Source organism: Mustelus asterias, chromosome 7 (assembly GCF_964213995.1).
Source record: "Mustelus asterias chromosome 7, sMusAst1.hap1.1, whole genome shotgun sequence".
NCBI classification, from domain to species: Eukaryota; Metazoa; Chordata; class Chondrichthyes; order Carcharhiniformes; family Triakidae; genus Mustelus; species Mustelus asterias.
Genome location: NC_135807.1, coordinates 102,362,683 through 102,390,364, shown reverse-complemented (window position 1 = coordinate 102,390,364; position 27,682 = coordinate 102,362,683). Strand labels below are relative to the sequence as shown.

Genomic DNA, 27,682 nt, shown 5'->3' with positions numbered 1-27,682 from the left:
CAATTGGTAGCAGACACAAAGATTCAGTAAGATATACCGTCTAATATGTTCACATTACAGAGAGGATGCTCCAACATGTGACTGACTTTGTTTTAGATTTCTCACATTGTATTTGCTTCATTGCTTCAGAAGTTAGTATGGATAGTGGTAAGTACTCTGTCTACGTTTGCTTACTGTTAGGAATTAAATGTCATATAATTAAGCAGCTGAATTTGAGATTCAGCACTTCCTTCCCATTATTTCAGCAGGCGATTGCAGTCCCATTTTATTTGCATACCTGTGCGGGTGGCTGTTGTACATATCCTTGTGGTGGCTGTAGCACTGGCTGAGATATGGGCTGTCCAGATCCAGTAAATCCTCCTGGGGGAAGCTGTTGGCTTGCTGATGCCATGATGTAACTAGTTTGCTGGGGTGGCTGAGGCATGATTGGTGACGGATAGACAGAACCAGAAGGTTGCTCAGGTGTATCTCCTGATGACTGTCGACTTAAGCTCATTTGATTAAACTGGGAAGCCAGGTCTTCTCGCTATGACGTAGACAAAAAAAATACTGATTGCTGAATAATGCATCGGAGTGAAATAATGAAATATAAACTCGGATGACAAAATGCATTGCGTGCAACACAGGCATTACCACAAAGACACCACAAGACTGAACACACCTTCATTATAAATCATGCTCTGTTTGGCTCCATGTTAAGGTTAGTAACCACAATGAAAGAAGTTCTGAATTTACCAACTAATCCTCTGAGCCTAAATGTGTCCTGATCTGACATTTCTACACAGTCTTGTCCATTAGGGGCTGCTGGATCGTGGTAAGAGGAAGAAACATGACTAATTTGCTCTGCTTTAATCCAAGGCCAATGGTAATACGCTTATCACTGCCTTGGCTGTAATTAACTAGCTCAAAGCCTATTCTATCATTTCACGGTATTATGAATTGATGCCCAAACAAACTTAGCATTCAGAATGTCAGACCTTGTTTGTGGCTCTACAAGACTTGTGCCAAATTTACAAAAATAGCCTTTGTATGAGTAGTCTACACATTGGATAAACTCACTAGGGTAGATCTTGACTTTGTTTCATGGTGTAAAACAAATAGTAGTGATCTGGCAGCCCATTTTAATCCCCTTGATCTCTATTCCTATTAAAGTCAATGGAAGTATAAATTGGCAGAGATGTGACATGTGCTGCTTATTCACTGTTGTCTTTTTTCACATTATCGTACAAAGTGTAATGATACTGTGTATTTGGGTCATGTTTCTGTGCAGGATTTTTTTTAACAGTCGATTCTGACACCGGTGCCACTTGGTCTGTAACTGTCAGTCTCTGTTGTTACTGTAGCAGCATAATTGATCCTAATTGCTGGAATATTTGTTTTAATCTGAACTAAGAACAAAGAACAAAGAACAATACAGCACAGGAACAGGCCCTTCGGCCCTCCAAGCCCGCGCCGCTCCCCGGTCCAGGATTGAATCCTGAATCCAGGATCCCCGCCCAATTTTCCAGCCTATCTACATACCAATATCCTATCCACCGAGCTGTCCCTCACAGCTACGATGCTCTGTTCATTACAACCTATTAACTCACCCCCACCCCCCCATTCCAGACCATGTGATCTCCAGGGAGAAGCGAAAACCCAGAGTGAAAAACCCCAGGGCCAATATGGGGAAAAAAAATCTGGGAAATTCCTCTCCGACCCCCTGAGGCGATCGAAACGAGTCCAGGAGATCACAATGGCCCTGATCGGAAAATGCTTCCCAACCCTAGTCATTTCCACTTCCACGAACACCATATGAATTCCCTGCCCCCGAGACAGGTTCCCAACTATCCGCAGTCTCGCTCTGTACTGGCACCAGCAAGATGATCATAGAATGAAGCCTTGAAACGAGAAACAAGGAACAATTAGCCCGCGCCGCTCCCTGGTCCAAACTAGACCACTCTTTTGTATCCCTCCATTCCCACTCCGTTCATATAGCTGTCTAGATAAGTCTTAAACGTTCCCAGTGTGTCCGCCTCCACCACCTTGCCCGGCAACACATTCCAGGCCTCCACGACCCTCTGTGTGAAATATGTCCTTCTGATATCTGTGTTAAACCTCCCCCCCTTCACCTTGAACCTATGACCCCTCGTGAACGTCACCACCGACCCGGGGAAAAGCTTCCCACCGTTCACCCTATCCATGCCTTTCATAATTTTATACACCTCTATTAAGTCTCCCCGCATCCTCCGTCTTTCCAAGGAGAACAACCCCAGTTTCCCCAATCTCTCCTCATAACCAAGCCCCTCCATACCAGGCAACATCCTGGTAAACCTCCTCTGTACTCTCTCCAAAGCCTCCACGTCCTTCTGGTAGTGTGGCGACCAGAACTGGACGCAGTATTCCAAATGCGGCCGAAACTAATGCTCTTCTGTTATTTTAGCATTTTCCTGCGGTTTTTCAGAGCAGGGTTTGATTAGGTTGATAAACAGGTACGGTCATGTGACTGGGCAGGCTTGGCTCACAGAGGGAAACCCAGTTCAGTTGCTGTTCAGGAGCTGTAGAGAGAAGAAATAGCTCCGTGTCTCTCTGGAGACTGGGATCTGCAGAAAACAGGTCACTTTCTCTGATGTTCTGCTGTTTGAAGTTAACTCTTTCTCTGGAAACTGCTTATGGGAATCAGAGGACATGTATCTGCATCTGTCCAGAAGGGTTAAAAGGCTGGAAATCTAGCATCCACGTGAGCAAATCTGTTTTTGATGCTAATCAGTTCTGAAGTAGGATTCATGTCTCTGGGGATATTGCTTAAATTGGAACAATGGAGGTGGATACCTGTTAAGAGTTATACTTTGTCATGTTTAAGTATTTTAATTGGTAGAAGTTATGCTAATTATTTTTGTTATATTCTAACTGTGTTCTTAAATAAAGCTTGTTTTAATAAAAGCTTCCTAGTAGATCAGTCAAATCATACCTGGAGTGAAATACCTTTTGCTCACCGTAATGTCAAAATCAAAAAATGTTAAGGTCTCGGCTAACTTCATTATACCTTGGAGTTTCTAATCTGGTCCCTAACAAAAGTCAAAATCTATCCCTTAGGGTTATGCGGGGCACATGCTTAATCTTTAAACTTGATGTCCATTCCATTTCATTAACAAAGCTTTCTGTTGATAGACATAAAAGGAAAAAGAACAGGGTGTTTTAGGCTTACTCAGTTGCTTACCAATTTCTGGCATCACAGAAGCATAAAGTGCAGCAATTCAGTGAAAATAACTACTGATTGTGAAAATCTTTGCTGACATGCTAGGGGCCCAGGTTCAATTCCAGCCTCGGGTGACTGTGTGGAGTTTGCACATTCGCCCCTTGACTGTGCAGGTTTTCTTCCGGGTGCTCCGGTTTCCTCCCACACTCCAAAGATGTGCGGATTTGGTTGATTGGCCAAGCCCAATTGCCCCTTAGTGTCGGGGGATTAGCAGGTCAAATATATGGGGTTACGGGGATAGGGCCTGGGTGGGATTGTGGTCGGTGCAGGCTCGGTGAGCCGAATGGCCTCTTTCTGCACTGTAGGGATTCTATGATTCAATGAAATATAATTTTTCTGCTTCAATCTCAACAAAGAGTCAAACATGTTTCTCACACACACAACAAATATTTCAGCAAGTAATACAGATTTACCCTCAGCCATGAACTGCCAACTACAGTTAATGCAGTGAACAATCATCACTGAAAGTGAAGCAAAGCACACAAAAACATACTGCAGTTACATTTATACACATGTTGCAAATGTTTGAATTACTGTGTAAAAGGGATAAAATGAAACTGATTAAGTACCACAGGAAACTGCTGCGTTGGTGAAACTGGCAGGAGATGCTGGGGAGGGTAAGAAACCGTTGGATACTGGACAGACTGGGAAGAAGGCTGCATAGGCTGCACAGGCTGAGAAGGAAATTAATCACTAACGTCAGATATAGAAGATACAATTCAGAGATACACCAAGAACAGAAAATCAAAGGAAACAAAAAAAAATGACAAACACCAGTGTTAAGATATTACGAAGAGAGCTTTTTGTATCGATTAGTACACATTATTATACATGCCACATATTTCAACAAGGTCATGATTTAACGGCACTGCAAAACTGCAGCTTGATTTAGAACAAGAAAGTATAGAGAAGTTAAAGAAAAAAATAAAAGTCACATTCAAAAGATTTAATTTTGTTTGAATTTGATTCAGATCAACTAGTGGAGTAAACAAAATAGACACTGAATCGTCACCAACATCGAAATAAATGTGATTCTGGTGTGTGTAAGAGACTCCGAGTCGAAATTCACCTTGGGTGATGGCACAAAACAGATTGTGGCAGATCTACCACTTATACAAGGTGCCAGATATTCAGTTCTATCGCAGCCAATGGAATTAAATATTAGGCTTTGTTTATTATAGGGCAGCAGATCTGAAATTGCCCAATCTGCACCGTTGGCTGAGAAGAATTTCTGCCTAGAATCATAGGATTCCCTCAGTGCAGAAGGGAGTCATTCAGCCCACCGACTCTTTGACAGAGTTTTCTATCCCGGCCCTCTCCCCCACCCTATCCTCTGCCAGTTTGCTTGAAAACATGGGCCTCTGTCTCACCAAGGGTGCCATTTTGTTACAAAAATGTCATCCATATGCACTTACATTTGGTGCAGTGCATATTAAATGTCATCTTGGTGAGGGCAGGTGTGTACAGTGTAGGCAAGTTGTGACATCAGTCAATGCAGAAAGTTGATTTGATGCCAGGACACTCGTTTTTGACTTTGCTGTCTAATTAACACCCTGTCTTAAATACATGCAGTGGAACACGAGATCAGCAGCAGGAAGTGTTATTCAAAGTGGAGATTTGTTGCTGATTAATTTCTACCAGCTCAGTTTGATTTTGTAGAGATGCTTGGTGGTTTCCAGAGTTGGTGAAGTTGCATGGAGGTAGTGCTGCACGTGGAAAAGTTCTTTCCTCTTCTTAGGTTTCGCTTAGACCACTTGCTCCCAGGCATGGGTACTACAGTTACTAATCCCCCTTCTCTACACCATGAAAGCACAAGCTTCTCGTAGAGGTGGAAGAGGAGAAGGTCTCCCAGCAGGAGACCTTATCCACCTATCTAAGAAATGAAAAGTGTGCCTGTCATCTGCATTTCACAAAGGAGGTGTTTATGGAACTCTGCTGCCTCTTAGAATCATAGAATCCTATAGTGCAGAAGAAGGTCATTCGGTCCATCGAGTCTGCACCAATCACAATCCCACCTCGGCCCTTATCCCCGTAACCTCATGCATTTACCCTAGCTAGTCCTCTTGACACTAAGGGTCAATTTAGCATGGCCAATCAACCTAACATGCATATCTTTGGAGTGTGGGAGGAAACCGGAGCACCTGAAGGAAACCCACGCAGACACAGGGAGAACATGCAAACTCCACACAGACAGTGACCCAAGCCGGGAATCGAACCTGGGTCCCTGGCGCTGTGAGGCAGCAGTGCTAACCACTGTGCCACCCATCAGACTTGTAGCCTCAGAGCAGCACAAGGGGCAGTGTTGTTAAAGGCTTTGAAAATCACCTTGAATTTCTTCACACTGAGATCCTTCCCGGCTGCAGCAAGCGACATCTCCCTCAGCTATTTACTGCCAAATCAGAGAGGTGGCAGATTCTCTTGATGGAAGGAAGGGGGAGTTTATGGTGTCTTCTCTGTCCAGAGAAAGTAGGCATAACTGCACATGACTGTGTTGGGCTAATGGGTTTCTCCATGGAGCAGCAAACCACTGACTGACTGAGTGGCTTTGCATCTCAATGCTGAGATACACTGCAACATCAAAGGTTACCATGCTGATGAATGCCTGCTATCCTGGCAGCAGGCTAGCCGGCTGTTTCCTCAGTATTTAAGTCACCGTGTAAAACCAGAGGGTGGTTGCTGGATGACATGAGTTATCCACATAACAAATAGCTCTGCTCTGTAACCCAGCCACACATAGCAGGTGTATAATGAGAGCCATGCTGCCACACAAAACATCACGGCATACACCATTTGAGCACTGAAGCAATAGCTCTGCTGCCTGGACCACTCTGGAGGAGGCCTGAACTACTCGCTGGAGCATGTGCCCAATTCATGGTGGTCTATGCTATTGTCACAATTTGCCAATCAGGAATCTGGCGGGGTTGGGGGGGCGGTGGGGGGCAGAACTTTCTACCGGGGTTATGCTGAGCAGCAACTAACACACCCATTCTCCAGCCAGACTGCCCATTATTGCCCCATCTGACAAATCCACTGAACACACTTCCCCAATACCCAACAGTTATACATCTTACTCTCTGTCACACAGACTCACACCAGTCTTTAGGCCACATGCTGAAATAAGCCATTCCAAACCAATTTAATTCAACAAACTATCTAATATTCCATACAGAAGTCAATAAATGACCCTTGTGTAGTGCCTTGGTGCTTGTCTTGTGGGTGCTTCTGCCTGTTCCAGTGCTCCTACGCAATGCTGTCCCACAGCCCATAGTATGGCTGTGGAAGAGTGTGGACCTTGAGTGGGGGAGACTGCAGAAGTCCTTGCAGGATCCCCCTGGGCCAAGGACAGGCCCATGTGTGCCTGTGCAGAGATAGTAAAATGGCATGAAAACCTGGATCATGTGCAGAGTGTCACAGAAGATGTGTCCAGGGGACAGGGTGAGATCGTCAAAGGGAACTGGAATGTAACAAAAAGAGTCCCAGGTATGGGACAAGGAGAGGAAGAGGTCTGAGTTCAGTTACAAAGTAGGGATAGGGCTGCAGTTAGCAGTCCTTAAATGAAGAAGGTTCAGGGGAAGCTCTGAAGATTGAAGGAGGCGGCTGGAAGGTTGGGTAGCTCCATGTTGTGGGCTATTGAGGCAAAGGTACCCCTTTGGTGCCGTCGCATTCTGCTCAGAGATGAAATTGCGTTTGGGAATTGGTGTTTGAGTTTATATGCAAGAATTCAGGGGAACTGAATTTGGAGACAAAATTGAAACCCTGCGAGATTGCAGGGACTGGTGCTGTTGCTATCCGAGTTGAAGCAACTTTGGAAATAATTCCCAGGTTAGATCTTCAAAAGCTAAGACTGGAATCCATTCTGAAAGAGACAGATTTTCAGCAAGATTGGTTGACTCACAGTATTTACTGACGTTTGGGTAAGTTGTTATGAAATCCATGGACTCTGTCCAAGTCACATCTGTCATGTATTGTGCAGTGTGGTCTGTTTGACCACAGTTTGTTCATTCACATGTACCTCATATTTACTCTGAATGTTAAGAATATAAGATAGATGGTGTAAATTATTTTATCTTTCTGACCTTGTATAGTAAAGTTTATTTTTGTTTGTTCAAAACGTGTGGAATCTTGTGACTTTAATCACTGGACCTGTGTGTTGAATTTCAAACTTTATCTCTTTACACAAAGCTTTATTAGAACAGTACAGCACAGGAAACAGGCCCTTCGGCCCTCCAAGCCTGTGCCACTCCTTGGTCCAACTAGGCCAATCGTTTGTATCCCTCCATTCCCAGGCTGCTCATGTGACTATCCAGGTAAGTCTTAAACGATGTCAGCGTGCCTGCCTCCACCACCCTACTTGGCAGCACATTCCAGGCCCCCACTACCCTCTGTGTAAAAAACATCCCTCTGATATCTGAGTTATACTTCGCCCCTCTCACCTTGAGCCCGTGACCCCTCGTGATCGTCACCTCCGACCTGGGAAAAAGCTTCCCACTGTTCACCCTATCTATCCCCTTCATAATCTTGTACACCTCTATTAGATCTCCCCTCATTCTCCGTCTTTCCAGGGAGAACAACCCCAGTTTACCCAATCTCTCCTCATAGCTAAGACCCTCCATACCAGGCAACATCCTGGTAAACCTTCTCTGCACTCTCTCTAACGCCTCCACGTCCTTCTGGTAGTGCGGTGACCAGAACTGGATGCAGTACTCCAAATGTGGCCTAACCAGCGTTCTATACAGCTGCATCATCAGACTCCAGCTTTTATACTCTATACCCCGTCCTATAAAGGCAAGCATACCAAATGCATTCTTCACCACCTTCTCCACCTGTGTTGCCACCTTCAAGGATTTGTGGACTTGCACACACTCTGTGTTTCTATACTCCTGATGACTCTGCAATTTATTGTATAACTCCTCCCTACATTATTTCTTCCAAAATGCATCACTTCGCATTTCGCATATTGATCGATTAGCGGATCTTACTAGTCCCAGCTCTGCACAAAGCCACGTGCTGAGTTGGGGGAAGATTCCTCCCATACTCCTTGACAGTGATATTAAGATTTCTCACTGTACTACCAATGCAATATATATTTCATTATGAATGTCCCACAACACCAGGTTAAAGTCTAACAGGCTTATTTGATAGCACGAGCTTTCGGGGCATTACTCCTTCATCAGGTGAGTGGGATGAAGGAGCAGCACTCCAAAAGCTTGTGCCACCAAATAACCCTATTGGACTTTAGCCTGGTGTTGTGAGACTTCTTACTGTGCCCACCCCAGTTCAACGCCGGCACCTCCACATCATTATGAATATCCGTCAGTCTTTTTCTGCAGGCCACTTCACTGAAATCCTCAACTAACTTTTTTTCCGGCAGCACCTCTGGCAAGCATATATGCTATTCTTTTCCCCTTGCCCTGACTGTAGGCCACTCATGCCCAATAATCACCATGAGCCAATGCTGCCTTTACCCTTGAAAGGACATACATTGCCAGGATTGGAGTTGGTGGCTGGGAGTGTGAAATGGAGCGAGGGTGAGTCTTTGTCATTAGTGTCTGCTCCTCTTTGATTTCACACTCCCACAGAAGTGCTTGTCAGGTCCTGGGTATCTGAAAGGATCAAAGCACAAAGGTAGGATTGGGTTGATACAAGCTTGAGGAAGCTAGAGATGCATTCTTACACCATCTGCAGCTTCAGGTTCAGAAGAAATTGTGAGTTGAGGGGGAATTGCAATCTGAGAAGGTGAATTAAATGGGAACATAGAGTGAGCTTCTTTCAGTATTGCCGTTTGCCATGACCTCAGTCATGGCCTTTACAATGATGGCCAGCACCCTCTTTTCCATGAGGTTGAGGACATGCAACTGTGTCTGTTCTCCACCAGTTAGGGTATACTATCTTGCCCTGCAAAACAGAGGGTCAGAAATGAGTATGGTACAATGTGTTTTGGTGCTGAATAGCTGGCAGTGAGTGCAAGCTGAGAGATGTGGAGTTGAGGCTTGCAATGGTGCTAAGTGTGTGAGGGGGAGGCAAGGTTGTGTTTGTGAGGTTTGAGTTGTGCTTGATAGGGAATGGTGATAGCTTAATGAGCATTGTAGTCAATGCAGCAGTGTGTAAGCCTAGTGGCTCATTTGTAAGGATATGAGATTTGAAGATGTATTCACTGACCTTGAGCACTCATGTGAAATCATTGAACTTCTTTCTGCACTGCACCTGGGTCCTTGGGGGCGAGGCTGTTGGCACAGACTGCGATGTCTACCTGCTTCTGCTGCCTTCTTAAGTGTCTTTCTAGACAGTTTTCTGGACACTGGAAACAGAATTTCTCTCTCTCTCTTGTCCACCTCCTACACCAAAGCCTCCAATGCTACATCAGAAAATCTTAGAACTTGCTTTGTGGCCTTTTACAGAATTACCACTCCTCTTCCTACTGACTCTTCTGTAACCAGAATGCACCTCACTTTTATGTGGTCCCAGCAGTGCATAAACTGGAACCTCTTGCTGAGGTGTACAGCCACTCAACAATGTTAAGTGTTGCGTTGTATGCAGCTATCATTTTATATTCGCAGGCAGCACATAATTTGCATGTTGCCTGAGTTGTAACAAATGGGTGTGGGTTAATTGTACATTGCAATATGTGTTTTCTGTCCTAATCCATTATTTCCCCCGCAATTCTCACCACGCTGTTACTCTAAAAGTGAATCGTGTGGAGGACGGAGAAGATCTGCTGAGAGATTTGGACAGGCTGAGTGAGTGGGCGAGGATATGGCAAATGGAGTATAACGTTGATAAATGTGAGGTTATACACTTTGGAGGAAATAATAACAAATGGGATTACTATCTCAATGGAAACAAATTAAAACATGCTACCGTGCAAAGGGACCTGGGGGTCCTTGTGCATGAGACGCAAAAGCCCAGTCTGCAGGTACAACAGGTGATCAAGAAGGCAAATGGGATGTTGGCCTATATCGCGAGGGGGATAGAATATAAAAGCAGGGATGTCTTGATGCACCTGTACAGGGCATTGGTGAGGCCGCAGCTGGAATACTGTGTGCAGTATTGGTCCCCTTATATGAAGAAGGATATATTGGCATTGGAGGGAGTGCAGAGAAGGTTCACCAGGTTGATACCGGAGATGAGGGGTTTGGATTATGAGGAGAGGCTGAGGAGATTGGGTTTGTACTCGTTGGAGTTTAGAAGGATGAGGGGGGATCTTATGGAGACTTAAAAGATAATGCGGGGGCTGGATAGGGTGGAGGCGGAGAGATTCTTTCCACTTAGTAAGGAAGTTAAAACTAGAGGACACAGCCTCAAAATAAAGGGGGGGTCGGTTTAGGACAGGGTTGAGGAGGAACTTCTTCTCCCAGAGGGTGGTGAATCTCTGGAATTCTCTGCCCACTGAGGTGGTGGAGGCTACCTCGCTGAATATATTTAAAGCGCGGATGGATGGATTCCTGATCGGTAAGGGAATTAAGGGTTATGGGGATCAGGCGGGTAAGTGGTACTGATCCACGTCAGATCAGCCATGATCTTATTGAATGGCGGGGCAGGCTCGAGGGGCTAGATGGCCTACTCCTGCTCCTATTTCTTATGTTCTTATGTTCTTATGTACACATGAAAGTCGCGCCAAGATAAGAAATCCCATGTTTGGAGGGGGAGGATGCTGGTGCAGTAACCACTGGTATACCAAGTGTTTGACTTACCTGTGGAACCAGATGACTGGGCATCTGCTGCTGCTGTTGTTGCTGCTGCTGTGGCTGTGCCTGTGAAGCAGGTTGCTGTGGGGCCTGTCCAGGCAGCTGGCTTCTAATTGATTGTGGGCCACCAGGGGGATTGTAAATTGCGGGTGTGCCATCAGGATTCACAAAGGGTTGACCTGCAAAAGACTGCACGTAAGTCAATAAATTCTACACAGAGAATCTTTTGAAATCTTTTCTTTGAAAGTACATACAACAGACAAATTCAGACTGTATAGCTAGATCATTGTACATACTTAACTAACAAAAAGGCATTTTAAATCTTTCCAAACATGTGCACATTTGGAGGTGAAGAATCAGAATCAGAATGAAGGGCAGAATTGAATGCCCCTGATGGCGAGTTTGGAAGGGAGTGGATGTCTGTAGTGGGAATCCTGCAGCTTTCCTGCCTCCACCTGATTAATTCCGGGGCAGGAAGGCTGGTGGACGGCCTTTGTGTCCAAATAGCTAATTGAAGCCCCGAGTTAGATGATTATTGCTGACTTAAGGGCCTCATTCTGCCACTGCTGATATTCATCGGGCAGTGGGAAGAGGGGACCTCGAAAAGGCAGCCAAGGGAAATCCTTCATTCAAAGCCAGGGAAACATCATCAGGATGGGGTGGTGGTGGTGAGGGCGGAGGAAGGGGGGGGGGGGAGGTGGGGAGGTGTGTGGCGGTGACATGGCCCACTGAGAACCATCCCCTTGCCCTTTCTTCTGACCCTTCTTCCCGCAACCCCAACCCTGCCCTCAATTACCTGTGGCTTGGGTCCCTTGTCGATCCTAAACCTTTGGTGAGTGTATTACCAGTTGCAACCATTGCTCTTGGTGGCGCTGATGACCAATGGAGAGCTGCTGGCCTCTGATTGTCCGGCATCTCTCGACTGGCTGGATTTCCATGCCCATGGTCCATGCCCATGCCCAGGGAAGGCCCACTGCTGACTAGTTAATTACCTGATGAGCACTTAATTCCAGCAGGTCTTCCCCAACAGAGGTGTTGCTGGTCTCGTGTCAGTTCTCCAGCCACCCATCAAGATGCCTATTGCCAAAATTAAATCCTGCCCAAAGTTTCTAACTGACAACCACAAGACAAAGGATCACACATTTCAATTTAATTATAAAATAATAACCAAATCATGCATTATAAGATAAACCCATGCTCCCAAGCTCCCAGTGTGGAGCTGCAACTGAAAGGTGTTCAGTGCTTGTGCTTTAGAGTCTACTTATGGTCTATTGAGTGCAGCTCTTCACCTATAACTCTTGCAACAAAGTCAAACTGCGATGTATCGTCGTATTCATGTCTTAAGCTTCCAGTTATGATGCTTCAGTGCTGCCACAGTTGTCTATGTAATCGTGTAATAGACGACGCATTTTTTGTGTTGCCACAAATCTCTGACAGCTTTTCATTCCCTCCCACAATCAATCAGCACAAGAAGCCACAAAATTAATCCAAAAAAGGTATTTGCAGACTTTGATAATTTTGCAGAAAGTGAGAATAAAGGTAATTTTCAGCATTCTTGTCACACAACACATTTTGTACATTACAAATATATATCATACCAATAACTAATCTTCTTGTTTGCTGCTTTCTTTCTCTTTTCTGATCTCCCTCCATTCTGAAAATCTGAGATTTTGTCTCTCTGGGTCATGTAAACACATACCATGAAAATTTAGAAGCCACATGTAGGGTTTCATTAATTTACAGGTATCTGAAGTTACTGATACTAGTAGGACCTCAGGTTTTAATTTAGGATTGGGAGTCAAAAATAGTTTTCGGTTGTCAATAATTGTGCACACAGGCAATACTTTCTTCAATTTAAAGCCATATAGCTTGGATTTTGGACCTTAACAGAATTGAGATTGGAGTTGGATGGAAGAGGAAAAGTAGCCTGGCCTGACCTGCCCCTTCTCGGACTATATCCCACACTAGGACATTCCTGTGGAGGTGTGATACAGGAGGAGGGAGGGAAGCAGTTATCTAATCAAGCTCATTAAGTGCCAATTAAGGTCAATTAAAGGAGGCTGACTGGTAGGTTCCTGCAGGTGGCACGGGCCAATTTAGATGCCTGGAGGTGTCTGCTTAATGGCACACCCAGTGCTCCAGGCAGGCCTAGAGCCTGCCTTGAATGCCTGGTTGGAGCAGCAGATGATGTGGAGAAGCCGGCGTTGGACTGGGGTAAAAACAGTAAGAAGTTTAACAACACCAGGTTAAAGTCCAACAGGTTTATTTGGTAGCAAATGCCACAAGCTTTCGGAGCGCTGCCCCTTCGTCAGGTGGAGTGGAGAAATGCTCACAAACAGGGCATACAGAGACACAAACTCAATTTACAGAATAATGATTGGAATGCAGTCTTTACAGATAATCAAGTCTTAAAGGTACAAACAATGTGAATGGAGGGAGCATTAAGCACAGGTTAAAGAGATGTGTATTGTCTCCAGACAGGACAGCCAGTGAGATTCTGCAAGTCCAGACAAGATGTGGGGGTTACAGATAGTGTGACATGAACCCAAGATCCCGGTTGAGGCCATCCTCATGTGTGCGGAACTTGGCTATCAGTCTCTGCTCAGCGACTCTGCGCTGTCGTGTGTCGTGAAGGCCGCCTTGGAGAACGCTTACCCGAAGATCAGAGGCTGAATGCCCGTGACCGCTGAAGTGCTCCCTAACAGGAAGAGAACGGTCTTGCCTGGTGATTGCCGAGCGGTGTTCATTCATCCGTTGTCGTAGAGTCTGCATGGTCTCCCCAATGTACCATGCCTCGGGACATCCTTTCCTTCAGCGTGTCAGGTAGACAACGTTGGCCGAGTTGCAAGAGTATGTACCGTGTACCTGGTGGATGGTGTTCTCACGTGAGATGATGGCATCCGTGTCGATGATCCGGCACATCTTGCAGAGGTTGCTGTGGCAGGGTTGTGTGGTGTCGTGGTCACTGTTCTCCTGAAGGCTGGGTAGTTTGCTGCGGACAATGGTCTGTTTGAGGTTGCGCGGTTGTTTGAAGGCAAGAAGTGGGGGTATGGGGATGGCCTTGGCGAAATGTTTGCCTTCATCATTGATATGTTGAAGGCTCCAGAGGAGATGCCATAACTTCTCCGCTCCGGGGAAGTACTGGTCCCCCGGAGCGGAGAAGCTACGGCATCTCCTCCGGAACCTTCAACATGTCATTGATGAAGACGAACATCTCGCCAAGGCCATCCCCACACCCCCACTTCTTGCAATCTAACAACTGCACAACCTCAAACAGACCATTGTCCACAGCAAACTACCCAGCCTTTAGGAGAACAGTGACCACGACACCACACAACCCTGCCACAGCAACCTCTGCAAGACGTGCCGGATCATCGACACAGATGCCATCATCTCACGTGAGAACACCATCCACCAGGTACACGGTACATACTCTTGCAACTCGGCCAACGTTGTCTCCCTGATATGCTGCAGGAAAGGATGTCCCGAGGCATGGTACATTGGGGAGACCATGCAGACGCTACGACAACAGATGAATGAACACCGCTCGACAATCACCAGGCAAGACTGTTGTCCTCCTGTTGGGGAGCACTTCAGCGGTCACTGGCATTCGGCTTCTGATCTTCGCGTAAGCGTTCTCCAAGGCGGCCTTCACGACACACGACAGCGCAGAGTCGCTGAGCAGAAACTGATAGCCAAGTTCTGCACACATGAGGACGGCCTCAACCGGGATCTTGGGTTCATGTCACACTATCTGTAACCCCCACAGCTTGACTGGACTTGCAGAATCTCACTGGCTGTCCTGTCTGGAGACAATACACATCTCTTTAACCTGTGCTTAATGCTCCCTCCATTCACATTGTTTGTACCTTTAAGACTTGATTATCTGTAAAGACTGCATTCCAATCATTATTCTGTAAATTGAATTTGTGTCTCTGTATGCCCTGATTGTGAGCATATCTCCACTCCACCTGACGAAGGGGCAGCGCTCCGAAAGCTCGTGGCATTTGCTACCAAATAAACCTGTTGGACTTTAACCTGGTGTTGTTAAACTTCTTACTGTGGAGCAACAGACACAGACCACCCTGCAGAGGGATTCTTCATGCCCCATCCTTCCCATACATTCTGCCTTTCTTTTCATATAATACTGTGATGATTTACTAATTGGATTCTTTAAGGAAGTCCAGCTGGTTTGGAGCATGGAAATTTCTCTGGATTACTGGCTGAGGGGACAGAAAATATAAAACTGAGGTGTCACACTGCCACTGTTGACAGAAGGGTGTAATGACAAAATAACTGGTTCACATTGGAAGTAATCTATTAGAAATGTGCATATAGGATACAATGAAGGGGAAAAAGTTGATGCTGAAGTGATAATAATGTAACATCAGCAGGTAATGTTTTGTACACAGGAAAGGTGCACAAATAAAAGATTTCAATATATTCTGTGTCAATGAAGGATATTCAGGAATTGATGCTGACACCTGTGAGGTCAGTTGAAATAGGCCACTCACACTTGAAGCTCAAATCTCCTTCTTCATAAGAATTTCATCTGTTATGTTTTCTATATTGTGCTATACAGGGGCAAGGAATGAAGGCAGGAAATTGGATTGAATCCTGATTGATCTCTGCTCACTTGTGAAATAATCTCAATCTTCATCATCACTTTTCTCAGACATACATAAGTGATTATTGGCAGGTACACATACATGTAAGTGGGCAGGTAATGAAGTGATGGTTATGACTCAATAGGCTACAGTGAAACTGCGTGTAATTCAACCTGTATTCGACTGGCAGCCAGCATTGCTAGCTGTTTCAAAATATAGAATGATATTTTAGAAACCACAGCAGGAACTTAAACGAATAACAGGCCAGTTTGCTAGTTCCACTTGCTTTGTGTAGAATACTCATTGAAGCATGTTTTTTCCCCCTGTTTGAATAGGTAAATAGCCCTTTAAACTCTGTGGGTGTTTGATTCCAGCAGCAGCACACTTTTTCCTAAGCTCCATTCCTCTATCCCTCATCCTGTCAAATCAAGAAATACATTTAAAGTCAGAGATATTAATAAACTCAATTCTAATATGACACATACGCAGGGGGCATCCATTACTATAATTTTCTCAAGAAAATCAAAGGGGAAGGGGTTTGATAAACACATATATGCATTCATAAAAAATGGTTTCATTTTATTTAGAATTTTTTTCAATCAGTTAATAAAGATGTTGTTCTTTACATTCTTGTGAAAAAAGAACAGTTATGGATGGTCCCAAATTTCTTGGATTTTTATTAGCAGTAACAGTTGCACTAACCTGTGTGTGGGTTTAAAAGAATACTGCCAGGTGGTATACCTGTAGCTTCCAAAGGAAGCAAAATGTAGCTGGTGTTGGTAGGTGCCACCTGTCCACCCATTCCACCATCTGGGTAAGATATTGAGCCCATGGAGCTGACTGACGCCGGGACAACATTTGTACTCTGTAGTGGCTGATGGTTCCGTGACAATGAACCTGAGGAGCCCGCACTACTGGAAGACTCTGAACCTGGAGGATGAATAATAATCGTCAAAATGTACTTGCCAGAAACACATCTTTCTGTACATGTATTAATGCCTAGCAGCATTAAACATTCTCCCAAAACTGAATGTTAGAGTCTCTCTTGTTAACATATCAGGGAGTTTAATTTTTCATAGGAACAGGGGAGGACCATTTAACCCCTTAAGACTATTCTGCCATTAAATGAAACCATGACTAACCTGCAACCTAATTCCATATACCTGCCTTTTCCTCAAAACCTTTGGGATGACAAAAGCTACCAATCCCAGTTTGAAAAAGAAAAAGATTTAGCATCAATTGTTGTTTGGAGACAAGAGTGCCAAACTTATTTTTCACCCTTTGTGTGTCATCCTAATTTCATTCCTGAAATGCCTGCCTGTAATTTTTTGTCTATGTTCCATAGTGCGAGAATCCTCAACCAGCAGAAATATTTTCTCACTATCTTACCTGTTTCCCTTAATATCTTGAAAAAATTCAAAGTACCTTCTAAATGCAAGGGAATACAATCCCAACTTGTGTAATCACTCCAACCCTTGAACTCCGGGTATCATTCTAGCAAATCTAAGCTAAACTCCTTCTAAGGTCAAGATATCTTTCCTGATGTCTGGGTTCCAGAATTGCTCACAGTGCTCCCCAGATGTTTCCTAACCAGAACTTTTTTCAGCAGAAGCCTGAATCTGCTGCCTTATACTCTAGACTCCAGATATAAAGGCCAGCACTCTGTTCGCTGTTTGACTTTTTTTCATGCTGTTTAATGATCTATGCACTTAAACCCCAAGTCTCTTTGGAGCTCCACTGTTTCAAGCTTTTCATTATTTTGAAAGTACTCTGTTTATCCTTTTAAGTCCAAAGTAGATTATCTCATAATTGCCTACACTGAAGTCTATTTGCCAGCATTTTGCCCATTCACTTGTATACTAATATCTTTATAATTTTACACTTCCAACTATACTGCTTACAATGCCACCTAGATTTATTGTAAAGACAAATGTGGCTTTCTTTTCCATCATCTAAGTTATTAACAAATAGGTCCCATCAGAGATCCTTGAGAGACAGATCTGCCCATCACTCCTAATCTCTGGTTTCTGCTGCTCAACCAGGGCAATAATTTGCCTTCATTCCATGAGCTTCATCTTTAGATAACGGTGACTTATGAAAGACCTTATCATAACTTCTGGAAGTCCATATCAATAATAACTATAGACACTACTTTATCCAACTCTTCAAAAATTTAATCAGGTGCATTAGGCATGACCTACCCTTTAAAAAATGCATGCTGGCTTTCTTAGATCAGCTGAAAATTTTTAAAGTGTTCAGTCACTCTACCCTTAATTTTAAACTCCAGTAGTTTTCCGACGATAGGTATTGGGCTAACTGATCTATAATTTTTTTTGCTTTTCGTTTGTTACCATTTCTAAATAGTGGAAAGAGGTGAAATTTTCCAATTTAAAGGGATAGTTCCCAAATTGAGTGGACTTCAGAAGGTTGTTGTTAGGGCATCTGCACTGTTCTTAGCTACTCCTGTGATTTTAAAATCCTGTGATTGAAACCATCTGGTCCTGGAGACTTGTCACTCTTTAGTGCCATTACTTTCAGCATTACTGTTGTTTTGCTGATGTTAATTTTGATGAATCCTTGAAAAAGAAAAGGATTTAGCATCAATTGTTGCTTAGAGACAACAATTCTTGATTCAGTATTCATTTCCTTGGGGTGCCTAAGATGCTGATCTCTTCCTCAACTTTAAACACTGATGTGAGGTAATTATTCAACATATCCACCATTTCCTTACCTTCATTGACAATATCACTGTCATCAATTTCCAAGGGGCGGATACTGTTCCTGATCATCCTTTTCTCCTAACATAACTTTTAAAAAGTTTTTGTGCTTTTTTTCTTTTTATACTCCTTTTTGTAACCCTTACTCACCATTTTATTATCCTTTGCTATTCTTTGTACCTTTGCCATTCGCCAGGATCTAAGTCTCTCTTTCATTTTTGTATGATTTTTCTTTTCACTCTATGATGTCTCTTAGTTATCTTTGCAAAGTACAGCTTCTGAAACTTAGGGGAGTAAATTGGTTCAGTATCTCATTAAAGTCTGTTTTGAACCCTTCCCCCTGATCTTCTGTCATTTTGAATCACAGCCCATATGTTTATACATTTAAGCCATAACCCTAACCTGTCCTCCTGCTCTTATCTTTCATTCACATGCTTTTTTATTCTTCATAAAATTATTTAAAACTTCTCATTTATCCTTTTTCCTTAGTGCCTAAAGCACAATTCCTGACCGTTACCCCATTCTCTTTTTGGGGCCTGTCTGGTTCCACTGAGGATACAGTGCTGGAAATACCATTATTTGCATATTTAAAGTCTCCACCCAAATTAAGCCAACAAACTGGGAGAAGGCACAAGGCGATTTGTCCCTTAGAAATATTCTGTTCATACAATCATATAGAATGACCTTGGTGAGCATTCCCTATTCTACAGTAAAGACCAGAGACATCTTAATAGTTTTAAGATGGTGAACAAAATTACAGTGTTATTCTCCAATTGGAAGGAGAGTCACCAGATGGTGAAGGAAGCTAATCATTACATTTGGCAAGTCTCATACAACAACCGTTTGGCATCACTGCTGAAATATGCACCAGTTGTTCAAGCAACACAAGCACCCCAAGTTTGAATCTTAACAAAAAAAGAGTTACAAAAAAAATCGATTTTTGCTGACTTTTTATAATTCATCCATGGGGTGTGCACATCGCTGCTTTAGCCTGCATTTATGGCCCTTCCATAATTACCCTTGTTTCAGGGGGCATTTAAGAATCAACCACATTGCTGTCGGTGTTGAGTTACACATAGGCCAGACCAGGTAAGGACGACAGATTTCCTTCCCTAAAGGGCATTTGTGAACCAGAGGGTTTTCCAACAATTGACAATAGAACATAGAACATAGAACAGTACAGCACAGAACAGGCCCTTCGGCCCACGATGTTGTGCCGACCTTCATCTGAAACCAAGATCAAGCTATCCCACTCCCTACCATCCTGGTGTGCTCCATGTGCCTATCCAATAACCGCTTAAATGTTCCTAAAGTGTCTGACTCCACTATCACTGCAGGCAGTCCATTCCACACCCCAACCACTCTCTGCGTGAAGAACCTACCTCTGATATCCTTCCTATATCTCCCACCATGAACCCTATAGTTATGCCCCCTCGTAATAGCTCCATCCACCCGAGGAAATAGTCTTTGAACGTTCACTCGATCTATCCCCTTCATCATTTTATAAACCTCTATTAAGTCTCCCCTCAATCTCCTCCGCTCCAGAGAGAAAAGCCCCAGCTCCCTCAACCTTTCCTCATAAGACCAACACTCCAAACCAGGCAGCATCCTGGTAAATCTCCTCTGCACTCTTTCCAGCGCTTCCACATCCTTCTTATAGTGAGGTGACCAGAACTGCACGCAATATTCCAAATGCGGTCTCACCAAGGTCCTGTACAGTTGCAGCATAACCCCACGGCTCTTAAACTCCAACCCCCTGTTAATAAAAGCTAACACACTATATGCCTTCTTCACAGCTCTATCCACTTGAGTGGCAACCTTTAGAGATCTGTGGATATGGACCCCAAGATCTCTCTGTTCCTCCACAGTCTTCAGAACCCTACCTTTGACCCTGTAATCCACATTTAAATTAGTCCTACCAAAATGAATCACCTCACATTTATCAGGGTTAAACTCCATTTGCCATTTTTCAGCCCAGCTTTGCATCCTATCTATGTCTCTTTGCAGCCTACAACACCCTCCACCTCATCCACTACTCCACCAATCTTGGTGTCATCAGCAAATTTACTGATCCACCCTTCAGCCCCCTCCTCTAAGTCATTAATAAAAATCACAAAGAGCAGAGGACAAAGCACCGATCCCTGCGGCACTCCGCTAGCAACCTGCCTCCAGTCCGAAAATTTTCCATCCACCACCACCCTCTGTCTTCGATCAGACAGCCAGTTACCTATCCAATCAGCCAACTTTCCCTCTATCCCACACCTCCTTACTTTCATCATAAGCCGACCATGGGGGACCTTATCAAACGCCTTACTAAAATCCATGTATATGACATCAACCGCCCTACCTTCATCAACACACCTAGTTACCTCCTCAAAAAATTCTATCAAATTTGTGAGGCACGATTTGCCCTTCACAAATCCGTGCTGACTATCCCGGATTAATCCACATCTTTCTAAATGGTCGTAAATCCCATCCCTAAGGACCTTTTCCATCAATTTACCAACCACCGAAGTCAGACTAACCGGTCTATAATTACCAGGGTCATTTCTATTCCCTTTCTTAAACAGAGGAACAACATTTGCCACTCTCCAGTCCTCTGGCACCATCCCCGTGGACAGCGAGGACCCAAAGATCAAAGCCAAAGGCTCTGCAATCTCATCCCTCGCCTCCCAAAGAATCCTAGGATACATTTCATCAGGCCCAGGGGACTTATCGACCTTCAGTTTATTCAAAACTGCCAATACATCCTCCCTCCGAACATCTATTTCCTCCAGCCTATTAGCCTGTAACACCTTCTCTTCCTGAAAAACATGGCCCCTCTCCTTGGTGAACACTGAAGAAAAGTATTCATTCATCACCTCGCCTATCTCTACTGATTCCATACACAAGTTCCCACCACTGTCCTTGACGGCCCTAACCTCACCCTGGTCATTCTTTTATTCCTCACATAAGAGTAAAAAGCCTTGGGGTTTTCCTTGATCCGACCCGCCAAGGACTTCTCATGTCCCCTCCTAGCTCTCCTCAGCCCCTTTTTCAGCTCGTTCCTTGCTAACTTGTAACCCTCAGTCGAGCCATCTGAACCTTGTTTCCTCATCCCTACATAAGCTTCCCTCTTCCTTTTCACAAGACATTCCACCTCTTTTGTGAACCACGGTTCCCTCACTCGGCTATTTCCTCCCTGCCTGACAGGGACATACCTATCAAGGACACCCAGTATTTGTTCCTTGAAAAAGTTCCACTTTTCATCAGTGCCTTTCCCTGACAGTTTCTGTTCCCATCTTATGCCCCCTAATTCTTGCCTAATCGCATCATAATTACCTCTCCCCCAATTGTAAGCCTTGCCCTGCCGTCCGGCCCTATCCCTCTCCATTGCAATAACAAAAGACACCGAATTGTGGTCACTATCTCCAAAGTTCTCTCCCACAACCAAATCTAACACTTGGCCCGGTTCATTTCCCAGTACCAAATCCAATGTGGCCTCACCCCTTGTCGGCCTATCCACATATAGTTTCACTTAATTGAAGTTCAAGATTGCAAGAGCTGATACCTAGGTATGATATATGCCTTCCTGTCCAGAAACAGCCTGAATAACAAACTAAAACAACAATATTGCATAAATGTAAGTGGCTTTGCAAAAATTGATGAGATAGGGGCAGTGCAGGTTGATAGTAACCACTGGGGACTGTAAGGATGGCATGAAAAAAAAACGGAGGAAGACACAATGCATGTCGCTCTTGTGCTTCTTCTGACTCCAGTCACAAACAGGACTGGCTGAAGTCAGTGGGCGTACTGCTTCTCTGCTTTAGCAGCCAGGAAATACTGAGTAGCATTCCTCGTTAGTAATAGTTAGTGGTTAGTATCCCCGCCTGTCATGCAGAAGACCGGGGTTCAATTCCCCGACGGGGAGAGACATAATTTTAGGGCGGCCTGGTAGCACAGTGGTTAGCACTGCTGCTTCACAGCACCAGGGATCCGGGTTCGATTCCCGGCTTGGGTCACTGTCTGTGTGGAGTTTGCATGTTCTCCCCGTGTCTGTGTGGGTTTCCTCCGGGTGCTCCGGTTTCCTCCCACATTCTGAAAGACGTGCTGGTAGGTTCATTGAACCAAACAGGTGCTGGACTGTGGCTACTATGGGAACTTAACAGTAATTTCATTGCAGTGTTAATGTAAGCCTTACTTGTGACTAATAAATAAACTTTAAAAAAAACTTTAGAGTGGAACACAAAGACAAATAAAATGGCTTCACTCAAGTTTAACAAAATGTAAGTGGCATAGTCAGTAACAAAAAAAACTTCCAATGCCAATTGTAGTACTGCCATTGATTAGACATTGAATGAACTACTTCAGACTTTATGGGCTAATTTCCATTTGCTAATATGGAATTCAGTAAGACTAAACTACAGAACCTATCAAGTACCAGCTACCTGTTTTAGAGAGTTTGCCTGTACTCCTGTTGCTATTTGTGCTGTCGCCACGTGTTAACACTGTTATGCCACCGATGCTTGCTGTCTTCGTCACAGGAGGCTTCAAGTTTCGATTTGAGCTGTCTGAATCAGTACTGCTCCAGGGTCGCTGATCTGTCCACTTCACATCCAGCTCTGTACTGCTCTGCCGACTACCTGATGTTTTTCCTGTTCCATCTCTGTTACTCCTAAAGCAAAACAAAATGGACCATTAATACCAGTTTTGCTACTGAATTGATTGAAATCTCGTCTTTATTTGCCCGATAACCAACCTAAATAGCTGCCTCTTCTTCTGTGAGTCACTGAATATACTGATATCCTCTAGAATGCAGCTGGGAAAACAAAGAGTGCCAGTAAAAATTCTGCATCAAGTACAATAATACCACCTTCGAAGTGATTAAAATGGCACACAAGGCACGTTTCTCATCTCTGCTAAACCATCAAGTGTAGACATCAAATGGGAGCATGATATTTTGCCATAGTGAGAGACAAGAAAGCAGAAATTTCCCCCAAAACATCAGTGTACAAATCAGTTCAGGTGTTCTCACAAACCACCTTGCACGGCTCACCAGGTGCCATTGCTGCCAGAAAGTTATTGATCAAAAAATGATGAATGCTATATGAATAATTGGAGAGTGTGGAAGGGTTAGAATGTTAACTGAATGGAGGTAAATAAATTAACTATTCCCCTTGTAGTTTGACCTCAATCCCTGCCTGAATCAATAGATTATTTAAGTCACACGACTCCATTCTAGACAGAGACAAGGTAGGGGAACACAGAACTAGCAGAAACACGGGATCTACCTCTGGATTATAACACTTCTTGAATTTAATAATATTCTGCCAAGGAATGGACACTTTATATTTTTTTTAAAAAGAAGGAATGTCAGAACTCTTTTGTACAACCAACAATTGCGGAAACGGTAGAATAAAAGCTGCAAACTAATGGGAGCCTTGTTTCAGTTGCTTTAAACTTTGTGATTAATCTAATTAAGGACTGAACAAAGTAAATGTGCAAGCTTTCACTATTCAGTATAATCAGTGAATGTTTTTTAAATTAATTTGTGGGACATGGGCATCGCTGGCTGCCCAGTATTTATTGCCCATCCCTAGTTGCCCTTGAGAAGGTGATAGTGAGCTGCCTTTTTGAGTCACTGCACTCCATGTTGAGTGCTGTATTTCCTCAGAATCCTGTTGGAAAAAGAGTCTTGTGCAGAGATGGCCTGGAGTAATGAGGGAAGTTAGAAAAGTATGGGAACAAAATTAATGCTGTTGTCTACGTTCAATCCATTTGAGAAATACCTGGGTCAAGGTTTTGCTCCCGAGGTTTGCTCCCAGCTCGAGTCAGGAAATTCTCCAACTTGACACACAAAGCTCGGTTTAAAGCACCTGGTCACACACAACTTTCCTTCCGAGGGCCAGCTTGTCGGTTAAAGCTGGACCCAGTCGGTGGCCCTGGAAGCAGGTCCGAGGCACATAGGGAGCTGGGTAAATGCCGAGACGGGCTGGTTTGAAGGCCCGCCTCAGTTCTCTGGGACTGACAATTATGCATGCTTGGCTGAGCACCCAGACAAATAAAAGCATTTGCTCAGCAGAGAATCTGTTTTGACAAATGAAATTAATTGTTGACTTTGCTCGATTGACACCTTTAATGGTTGGAATAGGTTTTTTCTGTGCTCTCTTTCGTCAATGTATAAATAGGTGGAATTTTCTCATCTTCCTCCACCATATTTTTAGCCACTTAGTAAAAAAAATGTTCAGGGGCGTGTCCCCACACTGAGCCCACCCCACCAGCAATTTAAGTATTAAAAGATCGGGGCATCCTTTTTAAAGAAATCCACACCCCACCCAATACAAATCGCCCCCCCCCACCTCAGAATTTCCTCCCCCACCACAAACCTCCCTCCCCTTCTTTCAGCACTGCCTCCATGGAACTGCCACCCACCCACTCTCCCTTGGAGCCCAGCCCCTCAGACCCCACCCCCCACAGAAACCTCTCCCTGACAGAACTCATCCCCCACCAGACCCTCCCTACTGGCCCCATGGAACACCCACCCAGGCAACTTAGGGAACACGCCAGCCCACAGAGCACCCCCTGGCATGACCCTCTCACTCACCCCACCCCCCCCCCCCTCCACACTTCCCCGGGGCTGACCTGTGTACATCTGGTGGGTTCTGCTCAGCAGATGCACGTCATGGGAGAATGGGGAGGGGAGAACTATCAAATGTAAATGTCTGGTAATGATATTTAAATATATTCAAATTGGGATCCTGATGTTCAATGCCAGGATACCCATTACATCATCAGTGGTGGCAGGAACAATCAGGCACATCAATAAAGTATCAATAACAGAGGCTTCAAACATTTCAAACCTCTTAATCTTAACCAGTAAAAACATTGGGGCGGGGGGGATTTTGGGCTCTCATTTTAGGGGGGCAGGATGTGTGGTGGGGTCACGAGACCCAAAATGGGATTTATGCTGTCCAGATTTGCCTTGATTGGCACTTTTATAGGGCTGTAGGAATAGCAATTTTTTCATAGAATATTTCTGAATGGGTGTTTTATTTCCCTCAGCAATTCCACACGTCATTGTTTTTATATTATTTGTTGGTTATGGGTGAATAAACATGGAATGGTCAATGAGTTGGCATTGAGCAGGCAAGGAGAGTATGAGGGATCATGGGAAGTAGTTGGAGGGGGCATGACTTTGCATTGAGTTGGCATGAAGTGTATGAGTGACCATGGGTAGTAGCTAGGAGCAATGACTTGGCATTGAGTTGGCATGGAGAGAATGAGGTGCCGTGGGGAATGGTTGGAGGTATGAATTGCATTGACTTGACAAGGAGAGTGTGAGAGACTATGAGGAGTGCCTTTGAACTTACCTTTCAAAAGGTTCCCAAATTCAGACTATGACCATGAGTCACGGAGAAGCTGGCCCCACTTCATGAAAATTGCAGATGGGTTGGGTAGGTTGGTGTTAGGAAATGCCTCCCCCAGCAATGGAGCCGGCCAGGTTAGGAGTGCCGGGAGTGGCCTTGCTCCCTGTACCCTTATCCTGTATTTTATGATGGACGTTGCCAGGAATTGGAGTGGCAATTCTGGAATCGGGTCTCATCCACTAATTTTAAGTGACTCAGGAGTCATCCCGACTCTGAAAATCCAGCTCCTGGACTTCTCTGCCTTTGCTCTTTGTGGTTTTAAGATCAGACAAGTTGTCCAAAATGCTATTATCATTACTTCAGCTTAAATGCAAGTATAATTTGTCTCAATTATGAACAAAGAACAAAGAAAATTACAGCTTAGGAACAGGCCCTTCGGCCCTCCAAGCCTGACCCACCATGCTGCCCGACTTAATTAAAACTCCCTACCCTTCCGGGGACCATATCCCTCTATTCCCATCCTATTCATGTATTTGTCAAGACGCCCCTTAAAAGTCACTACCGTATCCGCTTCCACTACCTCCCCCAACAACGAGTTCCAGGCACCCACTACTCTGTGTAAAAAGTCTGCCTCGTACATCTCCTTTAAACCTTGCCCCTCGCACCTTAAATCTGTGCTCCCTAGTAATTGACTCTTCCATCCTGGGAAAAAGTTTCTGACTATCACTCTGTCTATGCCTCTCACCTTGTAGACTTCTATCAGGTCGCCCCTCAACCTCCGTGAGAACAAACCAAGTTTCTCCAACCTCTCCTCATAGCTAATGCCCTCCATACCAGCCAACATCCTGGTAAATCTTTTCTGTACCCTCTCCAAAGCCTCCACATCCTGCTGGTAGTGTGGCGACCAGAATTGAACACTACATTCCAAGTGCAGCCTAACTAAGATTCTATAAAGTTGCAACATGACTTGCCAATTTTTAAACTCAGTGCCCCATCCGATGAAGGCAAACCTGCCTGCCGTAAGCCTTCTTGACTACCTTCTCCACCTGTATTGCCACTTTCAGTGACCTGTGTACCTGTATACCCAGATCCCTTTGCCTATCAATACTCTTAAGGGTTCTGCCATTTACTGTATATTTCCTATCTGTATTTGACCTTCCAAAACGCATTACCTCACATTTATCCTGATTAAACTCCATCTGCCATCTCTCCGCCCAAGCCTCCAACTGATCTATATCCTGCTGTATCCTCTGATGGTCCTCATCTGCAAATCCACCAACCTTTGTGTCGTCCACAAACTTACTAATCAATCCAGTTACATTTTCCTCCAAATCATTTATATATATTACAAACAGCAAAGGTCCCAGCACTGATCCCTGAGGAACACCACTTGTCACAGCCTTCCATTCAGAAACGCACCCTTCCACTGCTACCCTCTTTGACCGAGCCAGTTCTGTATCCACCTTGCCAGCTCACCTCTGATCCCATGCAACTTCATCTTCTGCACCAGTCTGCCATGAGGGACCTTGTCTAAGGCCTTACTAAAGTCCATGTGGACAACATCCACTGCCCTACCCTCATCAATCATCTTCGTCACTTCCTCAAAAAACTCGATCAAGTTAGTGAGACACGACCTCCCCTTCACAAAACCATGTTGCCTCTCACTAATATGTCCACTTGGCTATTCTCCAATCCTCTGGGACCTCCCCTGTAAGAAGTCTAACAACACCAGGTTAAAGTCCAACAGGTTTATTTGGTAGCAAATGCCACAAACAGCTGTTTGTGGTATCCTGTTTGTGGCATTTGCTACCAAATAAACCTGTTGGACTTTAACCTGGTGTTGTTAGACTTCTTACTGTGTTTACCCCAGTCCAACGCCGGCATCTCCACATCATGACCTCTCCTGTAGCCCGTGAGGATACAAAGATTTCTCTCAAGGCCCCAGCAATTTCCTCCCTTGCCTCTCTCAGTATTCTGGGGTATATCCCATCAGGCCCTGGGGACTTGTCTACCTTAATGTTTCTCAAGAATCCCAATATCTCCTCCGTTTTGATCTCAACATGACTCAAACTATCTACACATCCTTTCC

General features: G+C 44.5%; 1 protein-coding gene across 27 annotated transcripts in view; it reads right to left on the bottom strand.

Moving 5' to 3' along the window:
- LOC144495881 (cAMP-regulated phosphoprotein 21-like) overlaps window positions 1-27,682 on the bottom strand; it is a 751,410-nt gene that overhangs the window by 73,816 nt on the left and 649,912 nt on the right. For 14 of the 27 annotated variants that reach the window (XM_078216592.1, XM_078216588.1, XM_078216577.1 and 11 more), the window contains 6 exons: window positions 22,986-23,045; window positions 22,672-22,901; window positions 16,233-16,460; window positions 10,930-11,102; window positions 3,808-3,912; window positions 278-526 (listed from right to left, as the gene is read on the bottom strand). In XM_078216592.1, the coding sequence (XP_078072718.1) occupies window positions 278-526; window positions 3,808-3,912; window positions 10,930-11,102; window positions 16,233-16,460; window positions 22,672-22,901; window positions 22,986-23,045 (1,045 nt within the window). The remainder of the gene's footprint in view (window positions 1-277; window positions 527-3,807; window positions 3,913-10,929; window positions 11,103-16,232; window positions 16,461-22,671; window positions 22,902-22,985; window positions 23,046-27,682) is intronic. The other 13 variants (XM_078216598.1, XM_078216587.1, XM_078216594.1 and 10 more) reach the window with 2 other exon arrangements.